General features: G+C 41.9%; 1 protein-coding gene across 4 annotated transcripts; it reads left to right on the forward strand.

Annotated features, from left to right (window-relative positions):
• Positions 1 to 1,425: 1,425 nt before the first annotated feature.
• On the forward strand, positions 1,426 to 19,337 carry CHST10 (carbohydrate sulfotransferase 10). 4 transcript variants are annotated; one of them, XM_057422270.1, is made up of 6 exons: positions 1,426 to 1,560; positions 6,663 to 6,797; positions 9,572 to 9,669; positions 12,313 to 12,547; positions 15,186 to 15,291; positions 17,014 to 19,337. In XM_057422270.1, exons 2-6 carry the CDS (start codon positions 6,686 to 6,688, stop codon positions 17,549 to 17,551), a joined length of 1,089 nt encoding a protein of 362 aa, XP_057278253.1. In that variant the 5' UTR covers positions 1,426 to 1,560; positions 6,663 to 6,685; the 3' UTR covers positions 17,552 to 19,337. The 4 variants fall into 4 exon arrangements, with proteins under 4 accessions (XP_057278253.1, XP_057278252.1, XP_057278251.1 ...); XM_057422269.1 differs by lacking the exon at positions 1,426 to 1,560 and adding an exon at positions 1,761 to 1,783; XM_057422268.1 differs by lacking the exon at positions 1,426 to 1,560 and adding an exon at positions 3,718 to 3,740.
• The last annotated feature ends 228 nt before the right edge of the window (positions 19,338 to 19,565 follow it).

Genomic DNA, 19,565 nt, shown 5'->3' on the forward strand with positions numbered 1-19,565 from the left:
CAAACACGCATCTATGTGCGTGAGTCCAGGGGGAATGCTGGCTGCGGGCCCTGCTGAGAATCATAGGTTGGAAAAGACCTTTCAGAGCATCAAGTCCAACCTTTAACCCAGGACTGCCAAGTCCATCACTAAACCATGTCACTAAGGGCCTTGTCTGCATGTTTCATTAACACTTCCAGGGACAGTTTTTTCACCACTTCCCTGGGCAGCCTGTTCTAATGCCTGATCACCCTTCTGGTGAAGAATTGTTTCCTAATACCCAGTCTAAGCTCTCCCTGGCACACTCTGAGGCCGTTACCTCTTGTCCTATTGCTTGTTAACTGGGAGAAGAGACTGACCCCTACCTCACTACAACCTCCTTTCAGATAGTTGTAGAGCGATAAGGTCCCCCCTGAACTTCCTTTTCTCCAGACTAAATACCCCCAGTTCCCTCAGCCGTTCCTCATACGACTTTTGCTCCAGACCCTTCCCCAGCTTCTTTGCTGTCCTTCTCTGGACCCACTCCAGCACCTCAATGTCTCTCTTGTAGCGAGGAGCCGAGAACTGGACACAGGATTCGAGATGCAACCTCCCAGTGCTGAGTACAGGGGGATGATCATTGCCTTGGCCCTGCTGGCTACACTATTGCTGATATAGGCCATGATGCTGTTGGTCTTCTTGGCTGCCTGGGCACACACTGGCTCACGCTCTGTGGTGTCAATCAGCATTCCCAGGCCCTTTTCCAGCTATTCTTCCCAAGCCTCTAACGTTGCATGGGGCTGTTGTGACCCAAGTGCAGGACCTGGTACTTTCCCTTGCTGTTTACTATTGGCCACAGCCCATCGACCGTGTCCAGATCCCTCTGCAGAGCTTTCCAGCAGATCTAGCTTTCTCCAGCGGATCAACACTCCCAGCAAACTTGGTGTTGCCAGCAGATTGACTGAAGGTGCACTCAATCTCCTCATCCAGATCATCAATGGAAATATTAACACCGGCCCTAATACCGAGAAACACCAGGCACTCTGTGGAAGCTGGGAGTGAACGCGGCGGGGCGGCCGGGGCCTCGGTCTGCGGTGGGGGCTGAGGCCGACCACAGGAAGCGCCTTCCTCCCCGCCAGGGGTCCCGGCGGCTGAGATACCCCTCTCTCGCAGGGACGAGCAGCCAGCTCTTCACTCATCCCTCCCCCCCGCCAGCCCGCCTCCCGGCGGCCGGGTGCGGCGCTCCGCCTCCTCGGAGCCGAGGGGAGCCGTCCCGGCTGCGGCCTCCACCTTTCTCGCTTTCCCTGCAGCGGGGCTGGCGGCGCGACCGAGGCCGAAGCCACTCCGCGCCGGGAGGAAGTGGAAGCGGCAGTGGCGGCCGAGTCGGGCAGCGGCAGGCGAGGTTGAGCGGGGCTGGGGAGGAGCTGTCGCTGCCACCGCCCGCACGCGGGGGGCGGGGATGCAGCAGCAGCGGCGGCAGCAGCAGCGACAAGCCGGCGCACTTGAGCGGGCCGGCCGCGCCGCCGAGTGAGGCGGCCCCCAGCGGGAGCGGCGCCGCGCCGCTGGGGGCCGAGGCTGCGAGGGGCGGCACTGGAGGGACCGGTAAGCCGGGGAGAGGGCCCTGTGAGGGAGGCCCGCTAACGCGGGGCGGAGCCGGGCCGGGCCGCAGGGACAGGCCTGATGCCCGGCGGCTCCAGGGAGAGGTTCCTCGCGGGTCGGGCAAGGAAGCCGGTGGGCGCCTGTTGTCTGTACCTGCCGGTGTGGGTGAGGGGGAGCCCACCCTTCCTCCTCCGGAACGGGAAAAGTTTACGCCTGTTCAGCCTAGGTACGCGCCGGAGCCCGGCTTGTGGGCTAGGGGTTGCGCGCTGTTTCGGCTCATCCGCTGCCGGTCAGACCACAGCTTTGTCCCGTGCTCTTGGCTGGGACCCCTCTGTTTTTACCCCTGCCCTTGGGAAACGTGTGAAGTCCCGATGCTGGGGTAGGAGGAGGCGCTGCCTTTGCCAGCTGTGAAAGGTATGGGGTGTCTGTGGAGTCGGACCTGGTGTCTGTCGAACAGGACACGGGAGGCAGGGACCCCTTCCCAGCCTGGGGGCCGTGGGGCTGGCACATACTCAGCCTGTCCGGGCTGGGGTGGGGGGTCCCGCGGCTGTGGCAGGCTCCGCTGCTCCCGCAGCTGGTTTTCTGCCCGGTGACAGGTGAATGGTGCGTGCTTGGGGAGGACTCCGCTCCCCAGTAGTAGCTGGAAGAGCACAGGCTAGGCCTGTTCATGCCTCTGGGGTGGTGGAAAGCCTTAGGAAAGAGCCAGCTTTCAGAAGTGCGTGTTATGATGTGCGTTACAACATTCAGTAGTGCCACACAACTTGCCTAAGGAGTGTGTGATAGATTTTAGTCCAGGGTTTTTTTTTGTTTTGTTTTTTTTTATATACGTGCAATAAATCGTGCAGATCTCTTAACCTTAAGGTGACACAAAGGAGGCCTTGATGAAAATGGATGAGGTAGCCCAGATAGCTGTTGTTTGGCCTTTGGTACCAGTTCCATTTCAAATTGCATCATTAGTCATGTGCTGATGGGCAAGCAGTTGGTAGTTTGAGACTACCAGCGTGCTGCTGTCATTCATGATGTGTGTGGGGACTGTCCTGCCCAGGAGCCTCTATCCAAGCAGCCTGAGCTGCAGAGCAGAAGGCTCTGTACTGAGTTTTAATGTTTTATGCACATCATTCATGTGAAGACAGCAGCCTTCTGTGAAGTACAGGTGTTTTTTCCAGATAACAGGTTACTTGCAGGCCATGAGTCAAGCCTGCCACGCTTTGTGTCCTGATCTTTGGTTTGTGTTTATGTATGTGTTTGCAATCCCATTTTTCTTCTCATGCAAAATGGCATCTGGCAGATCTAAGAGTTATGTGACTGTTTCTGGGGTAAATAGCCCAGGGAGGGAAGGAAAGAGGAATGGATGGAGAGAGAGGTTTGGGGATCTTGTGTTCCTAAAAAACTGCAGAATTGCAATAAGAGGGAGAAGGAGTAACCTGAAAAATCCCTGCATAACATTTAATTGTGAGAAAGCAGACTAAACCATCAACAGCTTTCTTGTTTTTTCTACTTGTAAAGAAAAAATGTTTTAGGCAAGAAGAAGTAAAAGACACATTTGGAAACTGAAGGAAATAAATAGAAAAAAAAAAAAAACCAGAAGCTAGTACATGTATTCATTAGAAAATAAGTAACAGGAGAAGCAAAAAATACAGTAAGATTGGAGATGTAACAGGAAGTAAAAACCTATGTGAAAACAATAAAAGTATTAAAGAAGAAACTAGAGAAAGGGAAACAACATAGAATCGTAGAATCATAGAATAGTTAGGGTTGGAAAGGACCTTAAGATCATCTAGTTCCACCCCCCCTGCCAAGGGGAGGGACACCTCACATTAAACATGTTATTTTAAAAACATTACAGCATTTAAATAAACATAATGGTTAAGTTATTCCTGTGTATAATTTAGGCTGGTCCTGCTTCTTGAGATAGGTTATGAGCTGCTGATACAAGTGTAGTTTTGTTTAGGGTGCTAGACATAACAGTGCCAGCCGATGTAATTAGGTTATGACAGATCCTCTGACAAGACTCTCGCACCGGTGAGTATGGTTGAAGATTTGCTGTGTGCATGAAAAATAGTAGGCAAAACTGCTTAATATTTTCCTCTCAGCTTCAACGTATTGAAGGTTAATAGTAATGGTTGTTATGGGTGGGACTGCGATTCTCTCCCCTTCTTGGTCTCAGAGTCCAAGTCTTTGAGGTGAGTAAATGTACTGCTCATAAGTGTCTTTGTCTGAATATTGTTCTACCTCTGGAGCACAGGATCTGGCAGCAGAGTCCTGTGTGTGTTAATTGTAATTCCCGTGTCATTTAACACAACTTCCTAGAAATCCAATACATAAATTACGTAAGGGAATATAGATCAATAATCCTTTCTGAATGGTGTGCATCCATCACCATTATAAAAGTGGGGAGACTAGCAGGGATGCTCCCACGAATGTTTGAGGCCATTTCTACCATTCTTTATGTAGAACAAATATACTGAGTTAGGCAGAAGGGTCTGGCCCAGCCCAAAAAGCCTGCAGCTGACGGTTAGAAAGAGATTTTCCTTCTGCAGAATCTTCTCTGCAAGTGTTTGTAGGTCTACTGCCTTGAAGACAGGTTTGACTGTATTTTGAATGCTGAACAGTTCTCATGGTTTTAGCAGAGCTACCTATAAAGTAAAAATGTCATTGCTGCGTTTTGTGTCCTGTGAACTACTTAACTGGAAAGAGGTCAGTGTTCAGGAATTCACACTCTATTACTTGCCCTTCCTGGATGACAGCTTTTGATGTTGAAGAATAACATGTCTTGGACATTGTATGCTCAGAGGCTAAGGAATTGCAGCAGAAAATGGGAGATGACAAACATCATCTTCATGGAGGTCACACCGCCTGTAATTGTCCAAAATACAATTCATGTGTCTTTTTACCTAAATGCAGTGTTTAGAAGTACTTAAAAATGAAACCATAAAAGAAGGGGAAAAAAGGACCTCTCAGAAGCCAAACTGAGAAATACTGCACTGAGAAAATAAAAATAACCTGAACACTGCCATTCTAGCTACAAATTATGAATCCTTTCTTTTTCTTTCTTTTTTTTTTTTTCAGTTGGAGATATTCTGTTCTTTTCCTTCTTTCACCCATTTCGCATACATCCTTAGGGTCCCAAATCTGTTTCGAGCTGTCTGCTTTCACAGTCTTTCAGCATACCCTGAAGATGTTTCACTTCTGTCTGCTACAGTGAAAACCCTTCCTGGAAACACTTGCATTGCTAGAAGGCAAAAGCTAGTTGGAAAATTGATCCCCACCTGTAGGAGTAGTATTGATGTCACTGGTGGACATGTTGAAATAATGTCAAAACCAGGCTCAGTTCTGCTATTGAAGCTTTGTGGGAATGAAAAAAGTGGAATACTGGTATATGAATGAGGAACTTACTGCAAATTTTGCTTAGAAGTATTAACTAGTATGTTTTTAGCATCTTAGCTGGGAATGAGGGCATCTGGTATTCCCTGGCAATTCACTCAAGTAGCTGTATGAAAAATGTGATCACAAACCATGCGGATGTGACTCTCATTGAAGTTGAATGTGGCTACTTTAGAACTGAGTTTGATCCTATTGCTAGTTATATGGGTGGTTTTGGTTTTTTGTTCTTTCCAGAGGCTACAAGCACAAACCTCACAGGTCTGTTGAGAGGATCTCATCGTATGAGATTTTTGTATTAGATCCTCTTTGGTTAAGCTTTATGAAATTGTTTTGTATGTATCCTCAAAAGGCAGCATTCACTTGTGTTTGAACTTTCCAGTTACCTGAGTTCATGCCCTCAGGTGTCTTATCTCCAGCAGCAACTGAGACAATGGTGCTTTATTTTTGCAAGATAAATATTCAAGCCTGAGGAGTGTCAGGTTTTGGTAGGTAGGTAGTGATGTTTGCTCTTAGTTTTTATGGGTTTGGTTTGGTTTGGTTTTTTTTAAGTTATGAAAGCTTCAGTTTTGCAGTGGAGCTTTCACAGATACTTGTTGTCAGCCCCAGTGCTTCCCTGGGTACATTGCCAATCAGAAGTTGGAAATGCAGCAAAAGATAAAACTTTACATTTCTCTTAATAGCTGGGGACTTAAATCTTCTTTACAGTTGGTTTTCTTCTATTGCATCTCAACTTTTAACCATTTAAAAAAAAAAATTTGTTAGGATTACAGTTTCTAAAATCAAGCTAAGAAGTGGTTAGAGCACTCCAGCAAACTTACAAACAGTGAAGTAGGGCAGACACTATGTGTTTGTAGTACTGTGCAATACCCTTACCCTCACTCTGCTTGAATTCAGTCAGTATCTGTGGTTTCTTTGCGCATTAAATCTGAGGTCTCAGTCATTTGGATAACCCTTCCTGCAGTCTTGGGGAAGTCCTGTCTTTATCTGCAGGGGTACAGCTACAGGTAGTAGCTGTTGCCAAGGAACCCCCTTTTTACTATCTGTGTGGACAGTGATTAGCAAGATGGCCATAAAAGGATCTTTCAGAACCTGTGGTTGATACTTTGCTGGCAATAAAAGTGACAAGATAAAAAGAGGCATTAATGTATTTAAATATTTTGTCAGGTTAAGCTTAGCTTTCTGGCTTAGTAGTTTTCAGCCTTTAATTCATGTAGGCAGTGCAGGGCAGGACTCTGCTACATGTCATGAGATGACTTGACATAACCAAGGATACTGTTAATGTTACAGCCTGTTATTACATATTAATCTGCTGACTAGCTACCACAGAGAGGGGAGCATTTTTCATTCTCCCTTCCTTTCCTACAATAAGCCATCTCACAGAGTTAAATCACAAAGTAAACTACACTTTTAAAAAATCAGGGGGTTTCTGGTATGTCTCCCCAAGCAGTCAGTGCTATTTCCAGCACAAGGAGGGGACTGGGAATGTGTACATAGGGGTGAAGGAGAAGTGAAGCCTCTCTTTAATAGCATCTGGCATTTACACTGCCTCAGCCTTAACATGGGTTAAAAACCCAGCCAAAGGAACAAAAAGTATGAAGTGAAATCTACTGCTATATTTTGTGACACACATGTGTATTAGTTTTGTCATTTTGGTTATGAAAAATATTTTTCTAAACTGGAACAAAAATAATTAATGTGTCAATCTTTCCTCTTTCAAACAGGAAAAAACAACTTTATATGGCTCATGTCTGACAACATGCACCACCAGTGGCTGCTGCTAGCTGCATGCTTTTGGGTGATATTTATGTTCATGGCTGCTAGCAAGTTTATCACATTGACTTTTAAAGACCCAGAGGGTAAGTTCAACTTTAATGTTGATCTGAAATGGAAAATTGAATAGTGCTTCTCATAAATGCTCCTTCTGTGCAAAGTAGTTCTGCTGTAGTACCGCTGTTTTGGTAGGATTGAGAACAGAACAACTAAATTTCTAGAAGTGACAGTGCTGATAGTTTCTGCTTTTCTTGGTAGAAGTCTGCAAAACTAACATCATGTCCTTTTTTTGGTGGTTAAGAACATGTTTGTCAGTACTGTCCCGTGAGGTCTGCTCTTTCAATACATTTGGTTTCAGTATCTTGATCTACTAGTAGTAGACGTTACATGCAGTACAACAGAGCACAATTACCCGTTTAAAGACAATGGAGATTCAGAAAGAATTAAGAGTTCATTTCAGATGATAACTAGTTTCTGTCCTCTTGTGACTGCTTGTCCTGTGGCTGCAGTATTATGTAAAATTTGTGGAAAATTCTATTTCATTTGCAGTGCACTTAGTCTGGCCACCTCTGCCCTGCTTCTTGCATTCAGTTTTATCCTCTGCTGTTTGACTGACAAACAGCTTACAGGCTTTTGCTAAGTAGCCCAGATGGTGTTAAGCTGATGAGGAATTTAAGCCATTTCATGACACTACACAGCATGTTACAGTTTTCTGTCTGCTGAGGAGCTACTGTTACAAAGCCATCCTACAGAGAGTTTAGGGTGAAGGTGATGATATCACTTCTAGTTGTAAGAGACCTATATTTCTGCATCTTTCTAAGATATGCAAAAATGTGTAACTTCTGAAACACTGACATCACTAGTGACATTTGTTTCAGTAACTTGATAGTGGATAGATATATTAAGTGTACCTTTTTAAACAGCATACCTCTGGATAGTGGAGATTTCAGCAAGTCTTACAGATGAGAACTGTAGGGTAACTTAGCTTTTCTTGGTCCCAGTTGTTTTTGAGTCCTAGGACATCTGCAAATAAGCTGGTCTTACGTTAGGTAGTTAAATCTTCAGTATTTCATTTGATGCCAACTCGTGTTTCCCAGCTCAGGTATCCTTTGAGTGTTTTGTTTTTTTTTACATCAGAATTTGTCAGGAGGATTAAAAAATAGTTAAAAAAAAAATTACTAGAGTACACCCTTTGCATTTACTGCCTTTTTATTACCTTGACTTGCCAGCTTTTCTCTGTTGTCTATGCTGAAGCTTCCTTCCCCTTTGAGTAGTTCTCTGAGCAGAAAATTGTGTAATTTCTTAAGCTTCAGTTTTGCAAAGACATGACTGTGGTTAAGTGTATGTATGTGTTGGAGATACCTGTATTTGTACTGGGAGTCATGAAGGGAAGTAATTTGAATATACCAGCAGAAGCTTGGAGAAAGTCCAAATAGGATGGCCAATCCTAGAGGAACAGTTCTAGACTTAATAAAATATGGCTTGTCAGAAATTGTCCTTACTTGGCTGTGTCTACTTAGCAGATAGAACAAAAACAGCAGATGCTCAATGAATCAATGTTCTTTTGTTTAAGCCTTTTACTAATGTCTTGGGTGCATAAGCAATAGGAACTCCTTAATGAGAAGGAGCAAATTTCTGTTCATCATTTCTAGTAGCATCTGCAGGCATGCTTTTACATGGTGATAATGGTGGATACTTTAACTGGTCTTTATTGAATCAGGTTACTTTGATTTTACCAAAGGATACTGTGAAGTAAGTCTGTGCACAATAATATTTACTGTATCTGATTGCTTAGTTGCTTACATGGTTTTCAGCTTTAACTTGCTTTTCCATGCATGCCCGTTATTAAAATGCAGTGGAGGCAGAGTAGAGTACTCCCTTAAGAAAAGGACATTGGCAGTTTCCAGGTTTCTTGACTATAAAACACTAAGCCCCTATGGATGCAGACGAAGACAAATTATTCATTGATGAAACTGCATAAGGGAAAAGTAGTCCAATGTGGATGGAGATAAATTTTCAGTGAGAAGTCATATTATTTTTGCTTTGTGGTTGGGGAAGGCTGCTTTGAATCATTTTTGATTTTTCTGTACCATGGAAAGCTATAGCTTTGTGGACTTTTGAGTTTTCCTATAGCATGCCAGTTGCAAAAGGTGCAAAAGGTACTGCAAGGATACACACTTTAACTTGGTCTCGAGCTATTAGCTGTCATAAAATCATTAAAAAAGAACAAGAGTATAAGCTGAGTTTTTTCTTTTGTTGTGGGAGTCTCTAAGGAAGGCAGTCAGTCCAGTAATAAAGGAAGAGCGGATCATGTATTTATTGCTGGTTAGAGGTGTTTACTTAGAGCACCAAATAAAAGATGTTCCTTAATGACACTTTTCTTCTGGTAATGTCTAAGAGTTTACAACAGAAAAAACCTATCTGCTAATATGAGGGGAGGGAGACACCTGATAGATTTATTTTTTTTTTTATTTGCCCATACTTCAGTAATTCTAATGAAAAATAAAAATGTCTTGCTGTCAAACCCATATAGCTGTACTCAGTTGTCTACTAATTGTGATATTTGGATCTATGATTTCTATGTCTCTTTGCACAGTCTGTTTAAAAAAGACCAAAATACAATGGACGTGTTTCCTTGCTAAAACTCAACTGAAGTTCCATCCAAAATTCACACAGAGTACATCCTTTAAAATATTCATAGGCTGTCTCATGTGTTGTCTAGTACCTTCCAATTTGGAAACAAGTACCATGTTTTGTACACTTAATACAGAAAGTGATGTTCAGTTGTGTTAGCTGTAAAGCGGGAATAGCTGCCTTTTCCCCACCTTCTGTAATGCTCTTGCCTTCCTTCCTACTTTAGGCTATGGTGCCAAGCAAGAGCCATTGATACTGACAGCTGTAGCAAAAGTGGAGGAGGTACATGTGCCAGAAGAAAAACGTTGGCCTGAAGAATTCCAGGTGCTTACAGTTGAGATAAGGGTTACATGTCTTATAGTGGGAGAAAATAAGATATTAAGTTCCTTTCTGTTGTTAAAGGGAATTTCTAGACAGGAATTATTTATTCAGATTGTTCTATTTAGATAGAGCCAACCGAATTCATTTTAGCTTCACAAAGATAGTTTGTTATGGTAACCTGCTATCTTGTTTCATCTGAATGATTCAACTTAATGTGTTTCCATTGTTAGGAAAAAATCATTACAGTACTCCTTTATCAAGTCAGAACAGTCATTTTGTTATCCTTTTTAATATAATGTCCGAGTTTTTGATTACTTGTATTCTGTATTGCCATAGCCATCAGGTTTGTGGTTCTTGAGGGCAAACCTGTCTTGTCTGTTATCCGAGTTCTCTGCCCAATCCCTCTGATTCTTTTTATCAGTCTCTATTTCTTTTTCATGTTTTCTGCTCTATGTGCTTCACATCTCTGCATTTTTCCAAAGTAGAGCATGAACACAGTACTATTCAATACCAGTTGATCCTTTAGATGCATAGTTTTATGCTTTCAACAATAAAGCAGAACAAACGTGGTACTTGCTAAACTGCAAAGAAACTCTGAAATTCCCTTGTCCAAAAGTTAATTTGAGACTAGTTGCACAGTAGGCTAAGGCCAATTTTTTTCCATTGGTTGCTTAAGTCATCTTACATTTAAAGTGTTTTTGTGATGCAGCATGGAAAGTAGGTTTCTGTATAAACACAACGCTTTTTTGGTTTTGCATGTAAATAACCTGAATTATAAATTATACTCAAAATACTTGTGAGAGGCACTTTGTTTAGAGGAAGGCTAGCAGATCTGTGTAATGAGTATTAATATCTTCTTTTACTTGTATGGAAGAGGATAATAAGGTTTCTGGATCTATATCTATTCCCTGTTGACTTCCTGATAGCATGAAGCATGAAGCACTAATATTAATCCTGGTTGCATGCAAAAGAAATTGTTCTGACAGCTAAACAACCTGTCGGGCTGTTCAGATTTCATTCTGACCAGGGGATATTGGAGAAGAGTAACAGAAAAAGCAGAACGAGATTTTATTTATTTTTTTTTTTTTCATATGGAGGACTGGGACAAAACATAAAATCATTCCATTTTCATGTTTAGCTTGGACACTGTACCTAAAATCATAGAACCATAGAATGGTTTGGGTTGAAAAGGACCTTAAAGATCATCTAGTTGCAACTCCCTGCCATGGGCAGCTACACCTTCCAGCAGACCAGGTTGCTCAAAGCCCCATCCAGCCTGGCTTTGAACACTGCCAGGGACGGGGCAGACACAGCTTCTCTGGGCAACCTGTGCCAGTGCCTCACCACACTCATAAGAAAAAAGTTCTTCCTCATACCTAATCTAAACCTACCCTTTTTTGGTTTAAAACTGCTACCCCTTGTCCTTGTAAAAAGTCTCTCTCCAGATTTCTTGTAAGCCCTCTTTGGGTACTGCAAGGCTGCTAGAAGGTCTCCCTGGGGCCTTCTTCAGAGTGAATAAACCCAACTCTCTCAGCCCTTTCTCATAGCAGAGGTGCTCCAGCTTTCTGACCATTTTCATGGCCCTCGTCTGGACCCACTTTAACAGGCCCATGCCTTTCTTGTACTGAGGACCAAAAAGCTGAACACAGTACTTGAGGTGGGAGTCCCACAAGAGTGGTTTAGAGGGGCAGAATCATCTCCCTTGACCTGCTGGCCAGACTTCTTTTTTATGCAGCCCTGGATACAATTGCCTTTCTGGACTGCAAGGATGCAGGGGCAGCACATACCCAATTTTTCATTCATCAGTATCCCCAAGTCCCTCTCTGCAGGGCTGCTCTCAATCAGTACTTCTAGTCAGTACTGATACTGCCAACCATGTAAATCAGTTAGTGGAAGGGGGAAGACTTGTCAGTAGAAATGTAAGATTTTCCATTACCTGTTAATCAGACAAACTCCTTTTTCCTCTCTCCCCACTAATTGTGAGGCAGGGGTGGTTGTGGTTCCTGTCAGTCTCGGAAGAATGAGACATATCAAACACTTCATCCATTTCTGGAGAGAGGAATCCTGCCTGCTTCTCTTATTTGCCATACTAAGCCCTGATGCTTCTTGTGTGAATTTTTGTCCACTTGGTTTTATTTCAGCTTGAATAAATGGAAACACTGAATACCTGCAGGTGCTAGAAAACAACACAGAACTTTTACGCCAAATTCTTCTTTCCCAGCTAGATGGGTCAGCATCCCTAAGCCCCATCTCAGAGATTAAAGCTTAGTTCCTGTTGAAATCCCTGTCCCAACCCCTTGGAAACTTTCTTGCTCGCTGTTGAAGCTTTGTGGGAATTCCAGTATTTGGTCAAGTCATGTTTTATCTGCACAGATAAGCAGCAGACTTAAATTGTATGGAAAAGCACTTAACTACTGTCTACTACTACCCAGTGACTTAGCAGTTGAACCAACATGCACAGCAGCAGCACAGGAAGGAAACTGTGCTACCCCTTAGTTAATATATAGCAATGTTTTAATTGTGAATCTGGGAGTCATTAAGATACATAGCTTGGGGATTTTTATACTTTAGAATTTGATCTGAAAACTAAATTCTTGCACTTTTTTTCTTTTCTTTTTTTTTCTTTCCCCTCTGTGTTTCCTAAAGCCAACTGGAAAAGCTTTTTCTGGAAATCTGATCCGCCAGCCCCTGGTTCATATGGAAAGACTTGAGCTTCTCAGGAATGTCTGCAGAGACACTGCATTGAGAGATCTCTCTCACACTGCAGTTTCCAAATTCGTCTTGGACCGAATATTTGTGTGTGACAAGCACAAGATCCTCTTTTGTCAGACGCCAAAAGTGGGCAACACTCAGTGGAAAAAAGTCTTGATCGTTTTAAATGGTACCTACTCTGGTGTGGGTGTGTGGGTCTCTTTGAAGAGGAGGAAAGAGCAGAATTAGTCCAAGTGGGACAACACAAAAATGGATTCTTTCTGCTTTTCTGTACACTGATACTTAATTTCAGCCTTTCATTCTTCACAATTGCTTCTAGTCCTTCCAAAACATCTCTTTTATAGAAAATATACACCTGTTCTTTCTGTGAAAGTAAATACTGTTATTGCTTGGCTCAAAAGTGATTGGAGTCATGAAAGAGTACCCATGCTGGTGGGAGGTAGATTTATCTTTGAAGGGGTAGCAGTATTCTATAGTATTTGAAAAAAGTAAACTACAAGGTATCACAATTGCATAAATAGAAATAATACAAAAATTCCGACTTGAGGCCACTGACTTTTAACTAGGGGTGTTTGGCCACAAAGAAAGCCAGTTAGAACTTGGCAGCTGCTGTTGGTCTGTACTGCTGAAATCTTGTGTATGTGCTATCAGTGAGCCATCATAGGAGCCATAAAGATTGTGAGGTGCTTAAGGCAATAATGTGTTCAACAAATTTATGTTATAAAGGACTGTAAAAGAAGGAGTAAAGGGACTAGTGTGTTTGAAAACAACCTACAAGGTGAACACTGCCTATCATCTTCTTCTAATGGCCAATAAAAATAACTCATTTCCTGAAGGTTTTCTACTGTACCCTTACCTGCACACATAAAATTAACATGATCGTATTTAACATAACACACCCTTGTCTGACATTAGACCATTGTGCCTGTCTGTCTGCCAAGGCTGTGAATTTGCTACATGTCAGGTCAGTTGAGGTCCTTCTGTGGTTTTGCAGGTGGCATAGCCCACCAAGATATGGGCGAAACCTGAACGTTGTGGGCCCAGCTTGCTTGTTAGAAGCACCTTGTGAACAGCCAGCTCTGCACTTGTGTTTCTGTATTTTCTTTACCTTGTGTGAACTAGTTTGCGCACCCTGAAAGAAATGGTGACAAATTGGCAAAACAAGTGTCCCTCAGCAAAACCTTTGTAGCGACAAGTATGTCTTTAAAAACCTTAATACTGGTTTCAATTTTGATGTATGGATGGGAGCTAAAAATCAAGCAAATATATGCACCCGCATAGGCGCACACACAGAGGACACATATGGGCATGTGTTTTAAATACCCATGAAAGCCACACACCAAGAAAGTACTAAATATGAAACTATACCAGTGCATTAGAAGTACTTGTTCCTATCAGAATTTAACAGAGATAACATGCAAAAAATAGCTGAGGACAGGCAGGGATGTATTAGCTGCATTGAGTGAGGATAACTCATGTCTTAGCAGCAGCAAATCTTTCACCTTGAGCTTCCTACTTCTGGTGTGTTGGATAATGATAGAAAATTGTTTTTACATAAATACTGGTCACCTCTGCCTTGAGCAGTACTAGTATCTGCTGATGAAGACTACCACTGCAGTTGACCTGTTTCTTCTTTGAATAGTTTCAGCAAGCAGGACAGATATGTGAGGGAGAATATTTTACATCCAAATACCTAATTGGTATTTAGAGGTTCAGATGGAAAAAACATAGCTGTGGCACTATGGAGGTACTGTGGAGGAGCTAACTCTGCTATTGCTCGTACTGAATTTGTGCTCCGCATGATTCCAAGGATTCAGTTTCTGAGGCTGTGTAATCTGCCATCTGTTGTCTACATGTAATTTAAGAAGAGTACAAAAATATATAAGCCCCTGAAATTAATAAAATGCAACCACCATCAGCCTTCTCCCCCCACCCCGAAAAAAAGACAGAAAACTGAGAAGCTGAGTGATATGGATTATTCACTGCAGTTCTGGAAAAAAGCCTTAAAGGCTTTAACCCAAAGAGTTTTTTTTGAAGCATCCTGTTCTTGTTGCAGGTTGGTACTCTGGAATGATGCTGTTGTGTGGAGGCTTATGCCTAAAGCCGAAGGGGTACACATGAGATATTTCTCAAGGTCATAAAAACTTCCAGGATCAGGATCTTAAAATAAGCACATCAGAATTTAGTGACATTATTTTTCTTGTCAGTTCATGTGCTTGCAGAAATAAACATCTGGAGACTTTCTGTTGTTAATTTTAGTGATTTTTAGTCTGTGTCGTATTGTATGGTTGGAATTTTTCAGCACAGCATAGCTGTTAAATGAACTTTATGGATCCTGACAGCGAAGTGCTTCTGTGTTGAAGCAGTTCCAAAAGCAGCCCACAACATTTACTTTTTGTTGGTGATAGAAACTCAGCCAAAAAGCTGGTTCCTTCATTGGAGTTAATCCTCAAAGTCTTCCTCCATTTGTATGTGTGGGCAGAGGGAAAGAGAATGAATGGGGACACTGAGGTGGGGAGTTAAAGGCTTAGACATAGTTGCTAATGAAATCTGCATAATGTGCCTTTCTGAGAGTTTTGAGGCCATTTGGTCTTGGACCTTGATGTTACATACCCTAAGGAATTTTAACAGTTTTCAGCTTTGCAGTCAGAACCTCTCATCATTTAACAGTTTTAAACATAGTAACCATAAATGCTAAAAATACAGAAAAGAGAAAGATAAAACAAAAAGCTGTCAGCCAAAGGCACACATGCTTGCTTGTACTCACTTTTTTCCCCTGAAGTATTCATTTTCTGTGATTTGTCTAGGAGCATTTTCTTCCATAGAAGAGATCCCAGAAAACATTGTACATGATCATGAGAAGAATGGCCTTCCACGCTTGTCCTCCTTCAGTGACTCTGAAATTAAAAAACGGTAAGAGGTAGCTTCCCAGGGGTGCGAGGGGGGTTAGGAATCAGCGCATAATAAGGAATCAAGAGTATAGCTGAAGTCTACATCTGGAATTCTCAGTTTCAGTGTTTCTGCTCTACCATTTCTGCAACGGCCTCACAGATTTTGCTGTGACAGCCTTCCTACTGGCTTTGAAGTAGAACACCAGCATAATTGATGATACAGTTAAGTGAGCCAACCGGCTCCTTCTGGATATAGGGTTTATGCAGTTCAGTGTATACCTAGATTTTGCATAGGTGACCTTCAGAAAGGAAGGTTTATTTGGAAGGTCCACACTGATGCCCTGTGTAGTAAATCTTGCGTGCCTACATGTAAGATTGTCATTACAGGCAGATTTACTTATTGAGATGGAACTGGATAGGTTTAAAATGTTATTGTTCCTTAGCCTGAGAGTATTGTCCATCTAGCTGAATCACTTTATCTCCCTTTTTCGGTCCTTCTGGTTCTCAAAGCAGAAAAAGTACTCTGCAGTAAAACCTTCTGAATTACTTTGGATAGGTTTTTGACTGTGTCTGCTCTCATCTCTACTAGACCCTATGCCATATATAATCCCTGTAAAGGGTGGCAGCATGGAGAGAATTGACGTAAGATGACAGCGGGCACTTGTAAACTTGCACTTGCATAGTTATGGTGTGTACTGAGCCGTTCTGAAGAGTCAGCCCCTTATACACGTGTCAGATACCGGCAGAGCCTGGTCTGAGGTTTGTGAACGGCCCTGCATAGAGAGTAGCTGTTCACCTGGGGGAAGAGCCATAGCTCGGGAGTTTGAAGTTGAATGCCATTTTGGTTTGGGTTGTTGCAGTCAGCTCACCAAAGTGTGCTGGAGATGCACAACATGTGTTTGGCTGGGAATTCTGACATTATCAGGGAATTTAGGTGGAGAGAGAAGGATAATGTGGATCTGTTGATCTAGTTTGCTGACCTGTAGCCCTGCCCGGTGAGGAGTAAGTGAGGAGAACCTGAAGACTGATCCAAGTTGCTGTTGAGGCTGGAAAGAGTTGCGCTGCTTACATCAGTGAGGATTGGGCTCTAAATCTCCTTTTCTGAGCTATTTACTGAAATAAACCTTGTTTTCAGTTTAGTCCTCCTGCAGATAATCTCTGATTACAGAATATTATATATTTCAGTATTAGAATAAAATGTGAAATTTTGTTAAAAACTGTGGTCTCATGAAAACGGTGTTCTCAGCCATTACTGAAAGCACACAAAAACATCAAATAAAATGCTAGATTTTTATTGTTGTTTACTTCAGCAGTGATTTGTCTAACTACCTGCCAGGGAAAAATGCAGCCCTCTATGCATTTAGCAACACCAAGCCACTTCTTCCATGTTTTTGTGTATTTTGCTTCTTGAGCTTAATCACATGGAATTAAAAATATCTTTGACTTGGAGCTTTCAGCATCTTTCGTCTCCTGTTTATATGGATTGAGAGAAACTAAGCTTCTCCAGTTTGAATAAAATGTGAAAACCAGAATGATCTATTTCCACTTTGTCCTGTATACAAAAACTATTAGTAAGAAGTCAGAGATTGTATATCTAGTCCTATTGATTCTAATATTGATAGACTGCAAGTGGTGTAAGATTCACATTGCTGTGTCTGCGGTCAGAGTTTATGTGCATTTTGTCTTTGTTAAACACACTTTAAACACGTTGTTAATTTCTTATATTTTTCTTTCCTCTGTTTAGACTGAATTTATACTTCAAGTTTTTTATTGTTAGAGATCCATTTGAAAGACTTATTTCTGCATTCAAAGACAAGTTTGTGCACAATCCTCGGTTTGAACCTTGGTACCGGCATGAAATTGCTCCTGGCATCATTCGTAAATACAGAAAGAATCGCACAGAGACCAAAGGGCTGCAGTTTGAGGACTTCGTGCGCTATCTGGGAGATCCTAATCACCGGTGGCTGGATATTCAGTTTGGTGACCACATCATTCATTGGGTAACGTATGTGGAACTTTGTGCTCCCTGTGAAATCACATATAGCGTGATTGGACACCATGAAACCCTGGAGGACGATGCTCCATATATCTTGAAAGCAGCTGGCATAGACCATTTGGTATCATACCCCACAATTCCACCAGGCATAACAGTGTACAACAAAACAAAAGTAGAGCGGTATTTTTCAGGAATTAGCAAGAGAGACATAAGACGCCTCTATGCACGGTTTGAAGGTGATTTTAAACTCTTTGGTTATCAGGAGCCAGATTTCTTGCTTAACTGACGCCTGGGATAAGCTCTGAAGAAGTGTCTCATGGATTAATCTAAACCTGCGTGAATACCAGCTGCAGCACTGACAGAGCTGAGAATCAACATTTGTTTTGTAGCTTTTTGATGTTGCTCCATTTTTCATATGAAAATGCTTTCATTTGTCATATGAACAAGTAGGGGCTTACAGTTGTTGTTTACTGACCATGTTTTCAATACATGACATTGCAGTGTTTTAGGAATTAAGTCTCTGTTATCTGAAATACAGAATTCTGTTTCTCTCCTCTTCCCTTCAGGAGGAAAGAGGGAGGACAAGTGGGCTATGATCTTCCCCTCCTTTTCCCAGACAGAATGCCTGTTTTAAAATGTTGTGAAGTATTTATAAGAAGATGGCAATTTCACTGTAGTTTAACTCTGACATGTGGGTGAACTTGATGATTCATACATGAGAAAGGCATGTTGTCTCCCATGAGTTTTGAAAATGAGAGGCCAGTACAGGACAAAAAAAATTGATTAAATGCTTGTCAAATAAATCATCTAGGTTCTGTCATGTGGCTGCTATAATAACAATAATGCTGATCTGAGCCCATTGTTGTTTGTCACAAAATGAACCTAATTAGACAGAAGGTTTAGATGTGTTAAAAAAGGGATTGGTTCCAGACCCCTTTGTATTTTGTCAGGTGTTTACTGTACTTACTACTGATCTATCGAGCTCCATAATTTTACTTTAGATTTTATTTAAGATATTATTTAACTCCTGGCTGTTGTAAGTTATCTGAGAACACAGATGCAAATGGAGCATAGAAGAAATGTGAAACAGCTAAGGAAACCTTAAAGAAAATTAATTTCAAACAAAGTATTAATTGCATTTGTGGAAGCACATATAGAAATCGTGAGATGCTCACACACAATATAACTTGTTTTGTCTTCTAACAGTAAAGATTACTAAAGAAGCCACAAAATCTGGATATCATATAACAGATCTGCTAGAGTTACTTGGACGACCTTTTTCTTACATCCAACCTTGCTGTATGCTCAGTACCTCAGAGAACAGAAAATGTACTCCCCTTTGAAAATTCATCTCCCTGCTGGAAGGAGACAGGATGAATCCCTGATTTTTCCAGTGTTTCACTGCCATGGTGTCCCAACTCAAAAATGCCCAATATTTATGTTACCCATGGGGTGAGTTGGCTACTTGCCAGGAGTTTGAATGTCGCTTAAATCTGTGTACTCATTTTATGCATTAAAAGAAAAAGGAAAACCAGAACTGAATGGATGCAGCCATCATATTTGCCTGTGCTTGCATTATGTCTCAGAAAGAGCAGTCTCTTGTTTGAGTTCACCAGCAGTAAAGATCAGTACACTGCCACCTCATCCCACAGGCCATCGGAGAGAGACCATGTATCTGAAATACAGGAGTTGCTCTGTCACAGTGAGCATGTGAAGTGTGTTTTTTAAATCTTAGCCCCAACAGGTGAATTTTTAGGTCAGCGTAATGTTGCTGGCTAGAAATGCTAATTATGGCCAGTGCTATGGAATCTACCCTCAGATCCAGCCACACTATGCTTTTGATAATTTCCTGTATCAACTCAAGGGAGCATCTTGCATTTGTGAAAAAGGACATGTGTGCCAAGCTGACATGTGCTGCTACCCACAAAAAGGAAGCCCTGTTGTAGCTGGAAATGGTTTCAGAAAGATCTCAACAGACTAATTTCAATAAGGGAGAATTATTGGCTGGACATGGTTAAAAAGAGAGTAATCCAGGGTGGCAATGCTGGAAGGTGGAATTTTTTTCCTTTTTTTTTTTTTTAAAGAACAACAATTGCAGTGCCCTAAATTGTTAGTTCTTAACCAATGATAAAAAGATGTTAACTGCTTCAGGTTTTCCTGTTTTTCTTAATATGGGAGCTTAGCAAAATGTACTGTTAAATGCATTTTGGAGCTAATGACCTGATTGATTACCTCTCTGCCAATTTAAAATGTAACAGTGAATAATGTATAGTAAATTCAGGCCTTAAAGTTTAATTCTA

This window comes from Pezoporus wallicus, unplaced genomic scaffold, assembly GCF_028554395.1.
Source record: "Pezoporus wallicus isolate ANWC-B61680 ecotype Strahan unplaced genomic scaffold, APGP_CSIRO_Pwel_v1 contig_5785, whole genome shotgun sequence".
Classification (NCBI taxonomy): domain Eukaryota; kingdom Metazoa; phylum Chordata; class Aves; order Psittaciformes; family Psittacidae; genus Pezoporus; species Pezoporus wallicus.